Raw genomic sequence first — 15923 nt, 5'->3', positions numbered from 1 at the left:
ATATAGTTTGCGCTGTATTGTTCTTATTTCACTCGTTGAGGAGTGCTTTCTGATAACCTACCCACTATCAGCTTTTGTATCAGAAAAATGGTGTGTATAACCCTTGTGTGTGTAGAAAGTATTCTACACAGGGAATAGTTGAATCACCACGTGTAAGGTGATTGCAAGTGTAGAGGGTGTTCTACACGGATCCTTTGTAGCGGTGTTGTTCAAAGGTGTAATAGGTTTCTATCTCCACCTGAAGGAGGTTGAATAGTGAATTTGGGAATTCTCAAGGGGTAGCTTGAAGCGAGGACGTAGGCAGTGGGGCCGAACCTCGTTAACATACTGAGTTTGCTTCTCTCTTACCCTTACTCTTTATATTTATTGTTATTTCATATTTTGTTTATATTTTATATTATATATTTGATTTATAATTGTTATTTTTTTTTAATACAACTCAATTCACCCCCCTCTTGTGTTAGTCATCTGGGCAACAATTGGTATCAGAGCTAAGAGCTCTATTATAAGATTAACTATCTTAGAGCTAAGAGCTCTATTATAAGATTAACTATCTTTTGAGTTAAGATCTTATGGCTAACATTGCAGCTTCATTTGGTGAAGGTCAATCTAGTAGTCGGCCTCCACTCTTTTGTGGAGATAATTACTCATTCTGGAAAGTTAGAATGAGAATATTTCTTCAAGCTCAAGGTAGAGAAATCTGGAAATGTATTGTAAATGGACCTTATATTCCAACAAAAGTGGTTGATGGAGTAAAGGTCAAAAAGAAAGAAGAAGAGTTTGATCGTGAAGACGATAGACTTTATACTTTAAATTTAACTGCTATGAATTTATTATATAATGCTCTTAATGGAAATGAGTTTAATAGAATAATGAATTACGCTACGGCAAAGGAAATTTGGGATAACTTGGAAGTAACTTATGAAGGAACTTCGCAAGTAAAGGAATCAAAAATTTATATTCTTACTCATGAATATGAAATGTTTAAGATGAATGATGATGAATCTATTTCTAGTATGCACACTCGTTTTACTAATATCATAAACAGCTTGACAGCTCTTGGCAAAGTTTATTCCAAGGTGGAGATAGTAAGAAAAATTCTCAACTCTTTACCAAAACGTTGGGAATCAAAAGTTACAGCGATTCTTGAAGCTAGAGACCTCAAGAAGCTCGAAGTCAGTGAACTCATCGGGTCACTTATCACCCATGAGTACACATTGAAAAGAGGAGAAAAAGAAGGAAAGCCAAAGAAGAGCTTAGCACTTAAAGCTGTTCCTCATGAAAGTGAAAGTGATGAAGATGAGGAAAATGATGATAAAGATGAAGAAGTTGCGATGATAACAAGAAGAATTCAGAGGTTCTTGAAGAAAAATAGAACTCCTCCGAGGAAATCTTTTAAAAAGTTTTCCAAGAAATATTCAGGTAAAAACGATACTTTAATTTGTTATAAATACAATAAACCTGGTCATATCAAGCTAGATTGTCCTCTGCTAAAGAAAGATCGAAACAAGGGCAAGAAAGCAATGAAAGCTACATGGGATGATGATTCAAGTAGCTCAGATAGTGAAGCAAGCAATGAAGAATCAGCAAATCTTTGTCTTATGGCTAAAGATGACATTGAGGTAACAAATCTTGATAATATTGAAAATCCTTCATATGAAGAATTGCAAAATGTTTTAGAAGAGATTTATGAGGAATTTGAAAAATTGGGTATCAAGTATACTGCTTTGAAAAAGAAAAATTCTTCTTTAACAAACGAAATTGAAATTTTAAGAAAAGAAAGTATCATTTTGAAAGATGAAAATCTTGAATTGAATAAGAAGAAAACCGATTTAGAAAATATTGTTGAAAACTTTACGAATGGAAAAAGAAATTTTGAAAAACTTCTTGGTAGTCAAAGATGTGTTTTTGACAAGGCAGGTTTGGGATATATGCCAAAACAAAAATACAAACCTTATAAAAATTTCTTTGATAATCATTCTACCTCAAAGACTAATATTCAAAATTCTTTTCATAAAAATAATTTTGTCAAAAAAGGATATTATTATAATCATTCAAGTTTTTCATATATGTCACATACTATTTGTAATTTTTGTAATAGAAATGGTCATAATTATCATACTTGTCCTATTAGAAGAAATCATACAATGACTATTAGGGCCATATGGGTACCTAAAAATCTTGTTTCTTCTAATACTAATAAATAAAGGACCCAAAGAACTTGGGTACCAAGAAAAATCATTTTAATTGTTTTTATAGGTATGCATGAAGTCATCCACAAGCAAAAATAAGTGGTTTTTAGATAGTGGATGTTCAAGACACATGACGGGAGACAAGACTAAGTTCTTTGATCTTAGATCTAAAGAAAAAGGACACGTGACATTTGGAGACAACTCGAAAGGGAAGATCGTGGGAATAGGTAAAATTGGTAATGAATCTTCTCTCATAATTGAAGATGTTCTACTTGTTGAAGGTTTAAAACATAATCTTTTGAGCATAAGTCAATTATGTGATAAAGGATTTACAGTTACTTTTAAAATGGATAAATGCATTATTTTGAATGATCATGATTGTAATATTTGTTTTATTGCTTTTAGAAACAATAATGTTTATACAATTGATTTTGAAGAAATTACCTCACAAGATGCTATTTGCTTGTCAGCTCAAAATGAAACTAGTTGGTTATGGCATAGAAGATTAGGTCATGCCAACATGGAACTTATTTCCAAACTTTCAAAAAATGATCTTGTGAGAGGTTTACCAAAAACATATTTTCTTAAAGACAAAATTTGTGATGTATGTCAATTTGGTAAACAAACAAAAACTTCTTTTAAAACTAAGAAACATATTTCCACTACTAGACCATTGCAACTGATACACATGGATCTTTTTGGACCAAATAGAGTTGCAAGTCTAGGAGGAAAATATTATGCATTTGTTATTGTTGATGATTTCTCTAGATATACTTGGGTCATCTTTCTTGCTCATAAAGATGAGGCACATAATGCCTTTACCAAGTTATGCAAGAGAATTCAAAATGAAAAGGGCTATACTATTTCAAGTATCCGAAGTGATAGGGGAAAAGAGTTTGTTAATAAAAATATTGAAACATTTTGTGATGAAAACGGTTTTATTCATAATTTTTCTGCTCCTCGAACTCCTCAACAAAATGGGGTAGTAGAGAGGAAAAATAGATCTCTTCAAGAGATGGCAAGAACAATGCTCAATGAGAACAACTTGCCTAGTTATTTTTGGGCCGAAGCGGTAAGTACTGCATGTTATGTTATAAATAGAGTTATGTTAAGGTCTAAATTAGATAAAACCCCCTATGAGCTTTGGAATGAGAAAAAGCCCAACATTGGTTACTTTCATGTATTTGGATGCAAATGTTTTATTTTGAATGACAGAGATAATTTAGGCAAGTTTGATGCAAAATCTGATGAAGGTATTTTTCTCGGGTATTCTACTAATAGTAAAGCTTATAGAGTATTCAACAAAAAGACTTTAACTGTACAAGAATCTATGCATGTAGTATTTGATGAATCTAATTCTCCACTCTCCAAGAAATCTATTGATGAAGAAACAGAAGGTATAAATAACACAGAAAGTCTCAATCTCAACAAAGAGAAAGCAATAGAGGAAGTTCAACATGGAGCCATCAGGAAAGATCATCAAAATTTAATACAAGATGCAACCAAACAGTGGAAATTTGTGAAAGATCATCCAGTGGAACAAATTTTGGGAGAACCTTCACAAGGTGTAAGTACTCGATCATCTCTTAGAAATATTTGTAATCATACTGCTTTTCTATCTCAAATTGAACCCAAAAATATTGATGACGCACTTCTTGATGAATCTTGGATTCTAGCTATGCAAGAAGAGTTGAATCAATTTGAAAGAAATGATGTTTGGACACTTGTTCCTAGACCCAAAAATTATACTATTATTGGAACAAAATGGGTTTTTAGAAACAAGAAAGATGAGTCTGGAGTCATTACTAGAAATAAGGCTCGACTTGTAGCCCAAGGTTTTAATCAAGAAGAATGAATCGATTATGATGAGACATATGCACCTGTCGCAAGATTAGAAGCTATTCGAATGCTACTTGCATATGCTTGTTATAAAGATTTCAAACTTTTTCAAATGGATGTTAAAAGTGCTTTCTTAAATGGTTTTATAAATGAAGAGGTATATGTTGAGCAACCTCCAGGTTTTGAAAATCATATTTCCCCAAATCATATTTTCAAACTCACAAAAGCACTATATGGACTTAAACAAGCTCCTAGAGCTTGGTACGAGAGACTCAGTGGTTTCTTGATTGAAAAAGGTTTTTCAAGAGGAAAAATCGATACAACTCTTTTCATTAAATATGAAAATGATGATATTTTTTTGATTCAGATTTATGTTGATGATATAATATTCGGTGCTACTAATGAAAATATGTGTCAAGTTTTTGCTAAGACTATGCAGGAAGAATTTGAGATGAGCATGATGGGTGAACTTACATTCTTTTTCGGATTGCAAATTAAGCAAGCAAAAAGTGGGACATTCATCAATCAATCAAAATATATTAAGGAATTACTGAAGAAGTTTGGGATGGAAAATGCTAAGGAAATTGGAACACCAATGAGCCCATCAACTAAACTTGATAAAGATGAATCCGGTAAGCCAGTTGACTCGAAGATATATCGAGGTATGATTGGTAGCTTATTATATTTAACAGCCAGTAGACCAGATATTATGTTTAGTGTGTGCTTATGTGCACGTTTTCAATCATCTCCAAAAGAATCACATTTAATTGCAGTTAAGCGCATTCTTAGATATCTTAGTGGTACAATTAACCTAGGGTTATGGTACCCTAAGCACACATCTTTCGATCTAATCAGCTACACAGGTGCAGATTATGCTGGCTGTAAAATAGATCGAAAAAGCACTAGTGGAGCATGCCATTTCTTAGGTCATGCATTAGTTTCCTGGTTTAGTAAAAAACAAAATTCTGTTGCACTATCTACTGCTGAGGCAGAATATGTTGCTGCGGGTAGTTGTTGTGCTCAAGTTCTCTATATGAAGCAACAACTTGAAGATTTTAAACTCATGTATAATCACATTCCAATCAAATGTGATAATACAAGTGCTATAAATCTTTCAAAGAACCCAATACAACATTCTAGAACTAAGCATATTGAAATAAGGTATCATTTTTTTCGAGATCATGTGCAAAAAGGTGATATAATGTTAGAGTTCACAAACACACACGATCAGTTAGTAGATATTTTCACAAAACCTTTACCAGAAGATAGATTATGTATGATCAGAAGAGAAATAGGTATGATGCATGCTATGAATATCTCTTAAAAGATAGACCAGAGTCAATAAAAATAGAGATAGATTTTTTTTAATACTTTTACATAAATTTGAGATTCTTAGCCTCATGTTTGAGACGCTCATTCTCTTCATACAATATCATGTCATTCTTATTCATGGGAACCGGCAAGCGGAATGAAGAATCTAATAAAGATTTCAACTGTTTATTCTTCTGCCGAATGATTCCTTCCCTTGTGTGAGACTCTTGAACAATTTGTTGAAGTACAACAATTTGTTCTTTGAGCTTTTCAACTTCGTGATTTTTGGCTTGTAGCCGCTGAGAAAAAGCCACAATAGAGGAAGAGTGGCGAGTCCCAAGACTCACCAAGTCATAAATAGCATCAGAATCTGACTTATTAGTCAGATTATTATTTTCTTGCTGCAACATGGCACCAATGGTAGCTGCAGAAAGAACAGGAGGTTGAGATGCAGAATGCCTCATGGATGGATCTAGAGAAATGTTAGAAGAATGAGCCATTGAGAAAAGAATAGAAGACTTAAAACGAGAATGCTGAAGGAATGCAGATGAGTTATAGAGATGAGATGAAAACTTGATGCGGATTAGATGAACTTCAGGACTGATTTTATAGAGATAGCATAAAGAATAAGACAAACTATTTTCTCTTCAAATCTTATTTAGTCAAAAGAAATACAAGATATGCTGGACACACATTGTCAAAAGTTTTCTTACTAAGCCAGCGAGATTAACAGTAGATTGTCCCTATTTTTCTAGTAAACGATGAACCTCTGCTGTTATCTGCCGATGTTGACCTTGTATCTGAACCCTTTCTCGTTCCAGCTCTTCTATTCGTGGTTGCAGATCATGAGCATACCAATCTGCAAATTTTTTCAACTCTTGGTTTTCTTGCTTTAGCCTTTTATTCTCACTATCCTTATTAGCAAGCTTCTGTCGTAACTCAAATATTTGCATGTTAAGATGATCAATCTCACTCACCCTCGCCATTAACCTTCGAGACATGATCGTAACAGAGGCAGCATATTGATTACTAAGCATTCTTGATTCTACAATAATCTCAGAATCAGCCTTACTAGAAAAACGGTTCACTGCTCCTATCATGGTATTGACGGCCTCAGGAGAGAAGATTGATGATTGATGCGTCAAGGGTTCCTGATTCAAGTCTGGAACATTAGTGGAAGAGAATTGCTCAGCCATTCTATCGTTGTGGAAAAACAGAACTCAGGTCAAGAAGTGATTATTTTTTTGGCATCCGATAGATGAAAATGATCATTTTTTTATAGAAACTCGGAGCCTTCAATCCCGTTTGTCAACAACATCAGGAGATTGTTTAAATCTTCAGCCGTATTAAATTCATAGAGTTAGGCCTCGAGGCTTTGCAGCACTTGTCGGGTCACGGACGGCTCCATTTTTCAACTATCTACAGTGACTATTAAACGCATCGTTTTCTTCAGTCCATTTACTTGTTGCGGATCCTTTTTAATGATGCCAAAAGGGGGAGAAGTGTTAGACTAGAACATTAACATTGTTTAAATTGCTAAACTTGTTATATATGCTTGGAATTATATTTATACTTTTGCTTGAAAAACTAACGCATATTTTCAGGGGGAGCTTAAGTATTAATATAGGTTTCAAGTTCTATCAAATATTTGTCATCATCAAAAAGGGGGAGATTGTTGAACTCAAGGTTTCAAGTTTCATGTGATTATAAATCTACACATGGATTTTGATGATAACAAATGAATTCAAAGAATAAAGAAGTCTCAAGCTCAAGTTGTCTACACAATGGAGTCAAGCACATCAAGGAAATAAGCATGAGCAAGAAGGGAACAAGTTCACATTAAAATTATAGAGTAATGTTGTAAATCTCTTCAAAATTCGAAATTAGGATTAATGCTCAAAATTAATATTTTATCATAAAGCATTAAAATACATTTTCCACATGTGCATGAATATTTTTGAAAATTAAATTTGAAAATTTTGAAAAATGATTGATTGTCATCTTTTGCATGTGCATGCCTTGATTAAAGGGTTGAATTTTGAAAATATTAAAGATGATTGATTGTCATCTTTCACATGTGCATGTTTTATTTGAATATTTTCAAAAGTGATTGATGCTTTTTTAGACTTATACAAAAAGTAAAAGATTAGGTTTGAATTTTTTGAAAATGAAAGTGTGCTCATTTTGTCATATGCCAAAAGTAAAAGATTAGGTTTGATTTTTTTGAAAAAGTGAATGATGTTGTCTTTGACAATTGAGAAAGAAGAACCTTTTATTTGAATTCTTTGAAAAAGTGAATGATGTTGTCTTTGACAATTGAAAAAGAAGAACATTTTATTTGAATTTTTTGAAAAAGTGAATGATGTTGTCTTTGACATGTGAATCTTTTTAAATTTGAATATGAAGTCTCATATGCCTATAAATAGATCATTTGAGAGCTTCACATTTACAACACCAAGAGCATACAACATTCATTCAAAGCTTTCATTCTCTTTTCTCTAAACATTGAGCCTTAATCCTTGTTCATTTTGAGAGATATAGTTTGCGCTGTATTGTTCTTATTTCACTCGTTGAGGAGTGTTTTCTGATAACCTACCCACTATCAGCTTTTGTATCAGAAAAAGGGTGTGTATAACCCTTGTGTGTGTAGAAAGTATTCTACACAGGGAATAGTTGAATCACCACGTGTAAGGTGATTGCAAGTGTAGATGGTGTTCTACACGGATCCTTTGTAGCGGTGTTGTTCAAAGGTGTAATAGGTTTCTATCTCCACCTGAAGGAGGTTGAATAGTGAATTTGGGAATCCTCAAGGGGTGGCTTGAGGCGAGGACGTAGGCAGTGGGGCCGAACCTCGTTAACATACTGAGTTTGCTTCTCTCTTACCCTTACTCTTTATATTTATTGTTATTTCATATTTTATTTATATTTTATATTATATATTTGATTTATAATTGTTATTTTTTTTTAATACAACTCAATTCACCCCCCCTCTTGTGTTAGTCATCTGGGCAACAGATACATATAATTAAATCTATATTCTTCCATCATTTTTAGTTTTTGAAACAAATTTATAAAATAGTAGTGAATAGTTTGTGAATTAGTAGTGAAGTAATAGTCTGTGAAAATCTAAGAACAGTTATCTTCCCATTAACTTAATCAGAACATAGGTCTTAAGTTCAAATTTTGACTTTACACTCTATCTCATTTAATTAAGACTATGTTTGAATAAGAGTATCTCAAATAATCTGTGAATAATAGTAAAAACAGTTTGTGAAATAATAGTAAATAGTAGTAAAGTAGTATGTGAATATCTAAAAATAATTATATTTCTAAACAGATCTTAAATATTTCTCTTCCCATCAGTTTAAACTTTTTTGCCAAGTTTATAGGGTTCAAATCTAGTCTGAAAAGTAAAAGACTACAATACAAGCATTTCGAATATTTTTTAAAGAATTCCTTGCATAACAAGTAGTGATTTCACAATTTGAGGCAAGCAATAATAAAAAGATGGGATCTTATTATTCAAGGATTAGACCTTTTTTTATGAATAATTAATGTACTTCAAGTATGGACTCTAAGGTCTCGTTTGGAACTTCAATTCAGTTCAGTTTAATTTTAAACTGAGTTTAACATCAAAATATTCAATTCTTAAATCACTAAACTAATCTCAACTCAAAACTTCTTTATATGTGAGACTCACAACTTTTTTCAATTCATCAACACCTATTTACATATAGAATCCAAAATCTTTTTTAACTTTCTATAAATATATCTAAACTCATTTTAAATAAGTCTTATAAAACTCACTCCACTATTTTAATTTATTATTATTCATAAAAAATTCAACCCTTCTCAATATCTAAACGGAGCCTAACAGTTCCGCAGTTCTACAATAACAGCTTGGTTCCTTCTTTGGAGACCTGTTCACGATATCAAAAGACCACCGAAAGGATAAACCAATTTTCTATGTTGCTTCACTAAAGGGTATGCTTTTGTTTGTATCTTTTGTGTCAAGTTTCTGCAATCATCATACTTTTTTTTTAAAAAATATTTTATGCCCTAAACTATGAATTGGTTGGTGTGCCATGCTGGTGCATTTGATTCTGCGGCTGTAGAAGTCACTTATAGGCAAAATGGTCCATCTCATGTGGGTTTTTGTGGACCCACTGTCTTCTACGGTGAGCCCGAAATTATATTTTCTGCTTTCTTGATTTTCAAACAGATATTCCTAAGACTCTATGATATCTATGTTGCTTTTGTTGGAAATTATTGTGGTCCATAACTTTCTGTACTTTCAATGTTTGTGATAAATTTTACGAAGTGAAAGTGGCTGGAATACTGAAGGGTTCTAGAATGGTACTACTCTCTTTTTAGAGCTTTTTATGGCCCTTGATGATGCATCTTCAAACGCATAAATATTTATTTATGGTACAGAGCCAATTTTCCAACCACTTTTAACTACTCTTGTTGGCAAACTAGTTTGTTCGCTTCAGATGTTGATAATTCAACCCCAAGAAAATGGGTGTGCACTTCCTGCACCGCCTCCTTTACTACCCTAAGATGCAAATCTTGGGGCCCATTTACGTTTGCACGCTGGTTTATTCACATGAAATTCAATATTTATCATATAATTCTAGTTGGATTCACGTTACTGGTCCTTTGAATGATTATAAAATATCATTCGAACTTAACTTGACCAAAATGGTCCAGAATACAGAGCCCTCTCCCCATCATGACCAAAATGTCTTTATTGCATTCTTGCTAATTAGATAGACCTCTGAAGCCATCCATTTTTCTTCCATTCCATTACTTTCATACATTCAAAGCTATGGAAGAAACCAGTTTTTTCAAACTTTGCAGCTTCTTAATGGTGGTTCTTATGATCGATGTTCAGTTTTTGAAAAGTGCTACATCTCATAATTATACAGTTGGTGATGAAGGAAATTGGAATGATGAGGCAGACTTCGTCTCATGGTCACAGAAATACAAATTCAAAGTTGGTGATGTTCTTCGTATGTACCTTTCCCTTTAAACTCCAGAACATATATGGTGGTGGTGGAGACGAAAAAAACAAATATTGAATAGTTAAAACTATGCCTTTTGTTCTGCTGCTTTAATATCTGGGTTTATTTTGTTTTTAGTTTTTTTCTCTTTGCATACTGTATTTGTTTCAGTTGGATTTGTTGTTTAATTGGGTTGGTTCACGTTGTAAATGGACAAACATTCAATTCAAGCTCAGTAACATATTTCAAAAAACTAGCTCAGACAATATTTTTTTCATTTTACTCGCATTTTCTCATTGAATGATCTCCAACGTTAGCAGGTTATATACATTATTACCTTGCACATGGTCATTAATTAGTAAAATCTGATTTTTACTTTTTTTGTTCATATGGTGCAGGTTTTAAATATGTGAAGGGGCAGCATAATACTTATGAAGTAACAGAAGCTACCTACCGATCATGTGATGCGAGCTCTGGAGTGTTGGCAAAGTATGAGAGTGGAGACGATCAAGTAAAACTTACTCAAGCAAAGAAGTATTGGTTCATTTGCAATATCCCTGGACATTGCCTCGGGGGAATGAGGTTTGGCATAGATGTTAAAGAAGCAAGTGCCTCTGATCCTGGGGCTAATACCCCCAATAGTGCTATATCACCTCCCCCGGGGGAATCATCTCCACCAGTCAGTTCTTGTAGAAGTTATGACCCTGTTAGGTGGAGCATGGGAATTCATCTTGTTGCATTTGGAATTTTACTGTGAGTGCAGGAATATTGGATATTTGAGGGAAAATTGCATCACATTGATTGGCAATATTTATTAATTAGTATATTTATTCCCAGTTATTTCATCGTCATAATATATGGTAATTTTTTAATTTTTGGATCTGGGTATTCTTTTAAGCTTTCTTTATTTGGGGCTAAGGCACTTGCATTAACTAATCAGAGGAAGTTAGAGATACCCTATCCGTATCCTTCACCCTCTCATTCTTTGTTTATGCAACAGTCTTCGTGCATACATAATTTCTTAAAGGTTAAACACACCCATGAAGTTTGTCTACACTACCTAAAGACTAATACATAGTTTGTAGAAGATGTCCACATAAGGTCATATAGAAAGTAAAAGAAACAAGTTCGAGGTTCTTCTCATTTGATACTCTGGAATTAAATCTTAGTTATGAAGATGGAGTAGGGGGTGGTGGTAGGAACTGGCATGGTGGTTGAGCAGGTGGTGCTGGTTATGATGATAGTTGGTGCTGCCACCATTCTCTGATGCTTTAGCCATCTCAGGCCACCCTCGGGATGGGTTTCGCGTTAGCTTCAGCAAGGAGTTTCTCACATGATCAACTTGAACTATTTCGCTGTCCCTTTTATGCTACCCACAGAAGGCATGAATAAGAAATCCTAATATCCCATAAAATAAATGAACGCAAAAAAAATACTAATAACTCTCCATGGCATGTTATATTTTGAACTTCGCCCTTTGTAAACAAAAGATCATCTATTAAAAGCAGCTTACCTCTACTTTGAAAACATTGGACACAAGGCCTCTGAAGCTAGTTACATTTGCATTTGTTGCTTCTAGTCCCAGAGAGTTCAATGCCTCCATTAATCTCACAAACCCCCCAGGCTTGTGCTCGCAAAATACCTTCACAAAGAATTCCGTCCCATCTATCTGCGCTGCTTCCACTTGCACCTATGGTTGTCTCATTCCTCTTTCTCATGAAGAATTAAAAGAACATGGAATCCAAGACAAAAAAGGAAGAAGAAGAAGAAGAAGACATTAAGATACCTCCATCTGCTGTGCCTTATCATTAGTACTTTCCGAGTGTTGGTTATGTTTCGAGACACTGCCATTGCTTGATTCTCCCAAATGAATGCTATTTGGAGCTTTATCATGTTCCCTTTTAGGCCCAACATCGATTCCATGTTGGTTTAGAATTTCGGGTTGGACGTTGTGGTGGTTGCCAGGCGTGCCTGTATTTCTACCTCCATCATCTGAATGCTCTTCAAGCTCATCTTGGAGATCTTTTACTTGCTTCTGCAGCTCCTTCACAAATTCAATTGCATCCCCCAGGATAGAAGCCTTATCCATCTGAACATGCCACCACGCATTAGCGTTTACAACATCAGTAGCTAGGAGAAGTTTTCACATGCAGCATAAAGAAACTTCGAAGATCCAATGACTTTTCCAGTTCTATTATTCTTATGAGCCAAGCAAAGCATTAAAGATGATTACCTTGGAAATCCTAGGGACCAAAGCCCGAAGAGCATAGAGCCTATCATTAAGCTTCTTTCTTCTTCTCCTTTCAGCAAGAAGGTTTTTCGACTGAGGCCTATTTCCAGTCCTTCGCTTATACTTTGCATCATCCTCATCGTCAGACTGATCACTGCAATCTGAGATTGAATTTGTTCTTCTCGTTTCATGATTGATGGAATACTTATCGTTCCCCTGCTGCTCTTTGTGTGAAGGTGGTTCCATAAACTGCATATGCATGTTAGATGAATTGCTCATCATGGACTGATGTAATGCATTCATCTCGAATTGGTACTCATTCTGAGGGCAAGATTTGAATGGGCTTATGGCTTTGTCAGAAACAGATGGATTGTGAGATCCTTCATGGTTGATGCCATTCTTGGTTCTGTTTTCAGAAGTGAAATTGCATTGCTGAAGGAAGTCCATTGGAGAATCGTATAGGTGAACTTGGTCAACAGAGATATTGTAAGGTAGATTCAAATTTCCGAATGCTGTTTCGGGTGAAACTGGTGGCTGAAAATGATTGTTAGGATCCTTTTGATCATTTTCTTCATCACTTGAAAAAGAAGGCTTTGATTGAATTTCACTAATCACATTTAAATTAACAGGGAAGCTTGCGTCCATGTTGATTGAATTGATGGGGGCCTTCTGCTCCTGTGAAATGTTGCATTGGGCTATGATAAGATCAATGACATGCTTATCTTTAGGAACCTGTTATGGAAAATAGTTTAGATATTTTTTCACAATATAATAGGCATCATGAAAAGATCATTTTCAGCAAATAAACAAAGAAAAGGCCAGACCCATAATGCTCATGCGAAAGTAGGATAAAAAGTATTATTGTATTTCTTGAGTTCATTCTGAAGAAAGGTATTAATTAAGAAACATCATACTTGTTTATTAGCAAACAACTCAATAATTACTCTTGCGAATGGAATCAAAACCCTAGAACCAAAAGTTTCCTGCAATTGTGAACAGGACCGTTATCAATTTTACGATCTAGGGGTTAATTTCTTTAGGAACAAGAAGAGGAAGGGGTGGGGTTGTTGAGTACTCACTTCTAGAACACTTGATCTTGTGGTATTTGAGAAGTTTAGCCAACTGGGTTGGTTTAATATCAAGGTCTGTACATAAATTCTGCTCCATGTCAGTACATAAATTCTGCTCCATGTTACACACCCTTCATGTATTTAAACATTTTGAAAGAATAGAGTTTCAAGAACGACTAATATATGACTCCCTAAATACACAAGTGACTAGATACCCAGAGTCAACGGGCATGGAAGGCTTGAAGAAACAGGGAAAAGAAGGTCTCCGCCCCAGCACAACAACAAACCATCCACTCAATAGACCTAACATAAATCACGGAAGTCAGGAAGGAAGAGAGAGAGAGAGATTAGACAGCAATGTCTGAATTTTACCTTTGGTCTTCAATTTCCACAACACAGCAATCCCAAATTTTCAAACCGATGAGTGGTCTTAGCATATCCATTAGGTTGTGCACGATGATGTTCTTGTTTGCTGCCATAATTGAATAAAGCAAGTGAAAAAATGGGATTGGAAATGCTTATAGAATCCAAGTATCTACTACAGTGTCAGCAAATAAAAGAGGTAACATAAAAATTAATCATAAAGCTTTTTATCGTATGTTCATGTTTGTCTGTGTGTGAAGTATACAACTGAATCAAACATTTTGAGCGTGAGAAAATGAGAGAGAGGCCTGGCAGAAAACAGAAGAATGGAAGAATTAGCAACAAAAGAGATGCAGAAAATACAAAAGCAGATACCCATATGTACAGATTTCAAGTTATTATATATATTATAGCCAAGCTCATAAAAGTCTTAAGAGAATCGAACAAAGACAATACCAATAGTACTTATCAACTGACCATTTCTTAATTTTCCTAGTTGACCTTATTTTTCTAAAGCCTTACGTTTTGTTCTAAATCTCTACATGTCCAGCATTGTTACCTCATCCCAAAACACCCATCTCAGCAAATTGAGCAGCAGTAACAAAAACCCTTTTTTTTTTTTTTTCTTTTTTCTTTTTTCTTTTGGATCTTCTTAATGAAGAAGAAACAAACAATATAAAAGCTAACCACTCTTCATTCTAAAGTGTTCCTTTTTATATTTGGATCCAAGCTGTTAAACTGGTAGGTGAACTGCTGCCCTTGCATGAGTGAGAGTTTATAATTTTTATTTCTTGTTATAGAAGATAACAGAATTGACAGGAAAAAAAAGGGGGATCATAGAAAGATAATCCGTGAGTTGGTAATGATGGGAGGAGCATATTGCATGACGACCAAAGATAATTTTACTGTACAAAACCCTAACCACCTTACTAGGTTTTTCATCAGTTCTGGTTTTCATACTCTTTCATGTTTCAACTACTCCACAACTTTGAGCTGAAAATGAAAGCTACACACACATCAGCAATTCAAATAATGAAATGTAAAGGAATTCAAGCTAGCTAGGTTGTCCCAATCTGATTAGAACCAGACTTTTTCATCATTTCCTATCTCCCATACCCTTTGATCCTGGATGATATTTCTTCTACGCTCCTACTATATAGTAGAGTGTGGTTGGTCTACCCCTCAAATTAATGAACTTTGTCTTCATCCGTTGGATCATCTTTTGAAGCTACAAAGGAAGGTTCTATTGGAAATTACTGTCATTTTCTACTACGTGTCATTATTTTATCAATTGAAACTTAAAAAATTATTTATCATGTTTTACCTCACAAGTAATTCAATATAATTTTAAAGTACACAAATTTTTTATATATTTTTTTAAAAAAATTAAGATTTATCGTTAAAAAATAAAATTTTCAATATAAATGTCAGATTTGTCAGAACTTGCCTCTTATACACTCGACAATTATTTAATATCATATTATAAAATAATTGGAGAATGATAATTAAAATGACATGAATAATAGTTTTATTTCCGCCGCATGTATAGATTTATTCATAAACAAATGATATCCTATGTGCTTTGTTTGGCATGATGTCACATTCAATGAACTTTTACTAAACTACATAAAGTTAGAGAGACGCCCACAATTACCCCTTGGTTGTGACTTTGTCTCTTTAAACTTATCATTAATGTAAATTACACTTTTTATTTATTTATTTTTAAAATATTGTTTTAAATTTTTTAAAAATAAAAAAAAAAATACACCACTTCACTCATAATTACTTTATTGACTAATAAAAAATTTAAAAATAAAAATATTTGGAGATGATAATAGAATTCAAGACCCTTTTATAAGAGGCCGCGTCTCATGTCACCTAAGCTACAGGGTTTTGGCTAAAGTTTTCTATACTC

At 34.0% G+C, this 15923-nt stretch overlaps 2 protein-coding genes across 2 annotated transcripts; one reads left to right on the top strand and one right to left on the bottom strand.

Moving 5' to 3' along the window:
- Positions 1 to 9355: 9355 nt before the first annotated feature.
- LOC122309030 (basic blue protein-like) lies at positions 9356 to 11196 on the top strand. Its single transcript, XM_043122372.1, has 2 exons — positions 9356 to 10354; positions 10744 to 11196. Exons 1-2 carry the CDS (start codon positions 10171 to 10173, stop codon positions 11100 to 11102), a joined length of 543 nt encoding a protein of 180 aa, XP_042978306.1. The 5' UTR covers positions 9356 to 10170; the 3' UTR covers positions 11103 to 11196.
- A 72-nt stretch (positions 11197 to 11268) lies between these two features.
- Positions 11269 to 13726, bottom strand: LOC122310062 (transcription factor ABORTED MICROSPORES-like; the record flags this gene model as incomplete). The annotated part of the gene is made up of 5 exons (XM_043123947.1): positions 11269 to 11714; positions 11859 to 12035; positions 12132 to 12434; positions 12579 to 13307; positions 13655 to 13726. Coding segments are annotated over 5 exons (1485 nt in total), but the record flags the coding sequence as incomplete, so codon positions are not given.
- Positions 13727 to 15923: the final 2197 nt, after the last annotated feature.

The sequence above is a fragment of the Carya illinoinensis genome, chromosome 5 (assembly GCF_018687715.1).
Source record: "Carya illinoinensis cultivar Pawnee chromosome 5, C.illinoinensisPawnee_v1, whole genome shotgun sequence".
NCBI lineage: Eukaryota > Viridiplantae > Streptophyta > Magnoliopsida > Fagales > Juglandaceae > Carya > Carya illinoinensis.
The sequence above is the reverse complement of the archived record's forward strand: the minus strand, read 5'-3'. Positions and strand labels throughout refer to the sequence as shown.

Coding starts and splice junctions, on each gene's coding strand:
- LOC122309030 (XM_043122372.1), top strand. CDS start 10,171: ATGGAAGAAACCAGTTTTTTCAAACTTTGCAGCTTCTTAATGGTGGTT. Junction 10,355..10,743: donor CAAAGTTGGTGATGTTCTTC/GTATGTACCTTT, acceptor CATATGGTGCAG/GTTTTAAATATGTGAAGGGG.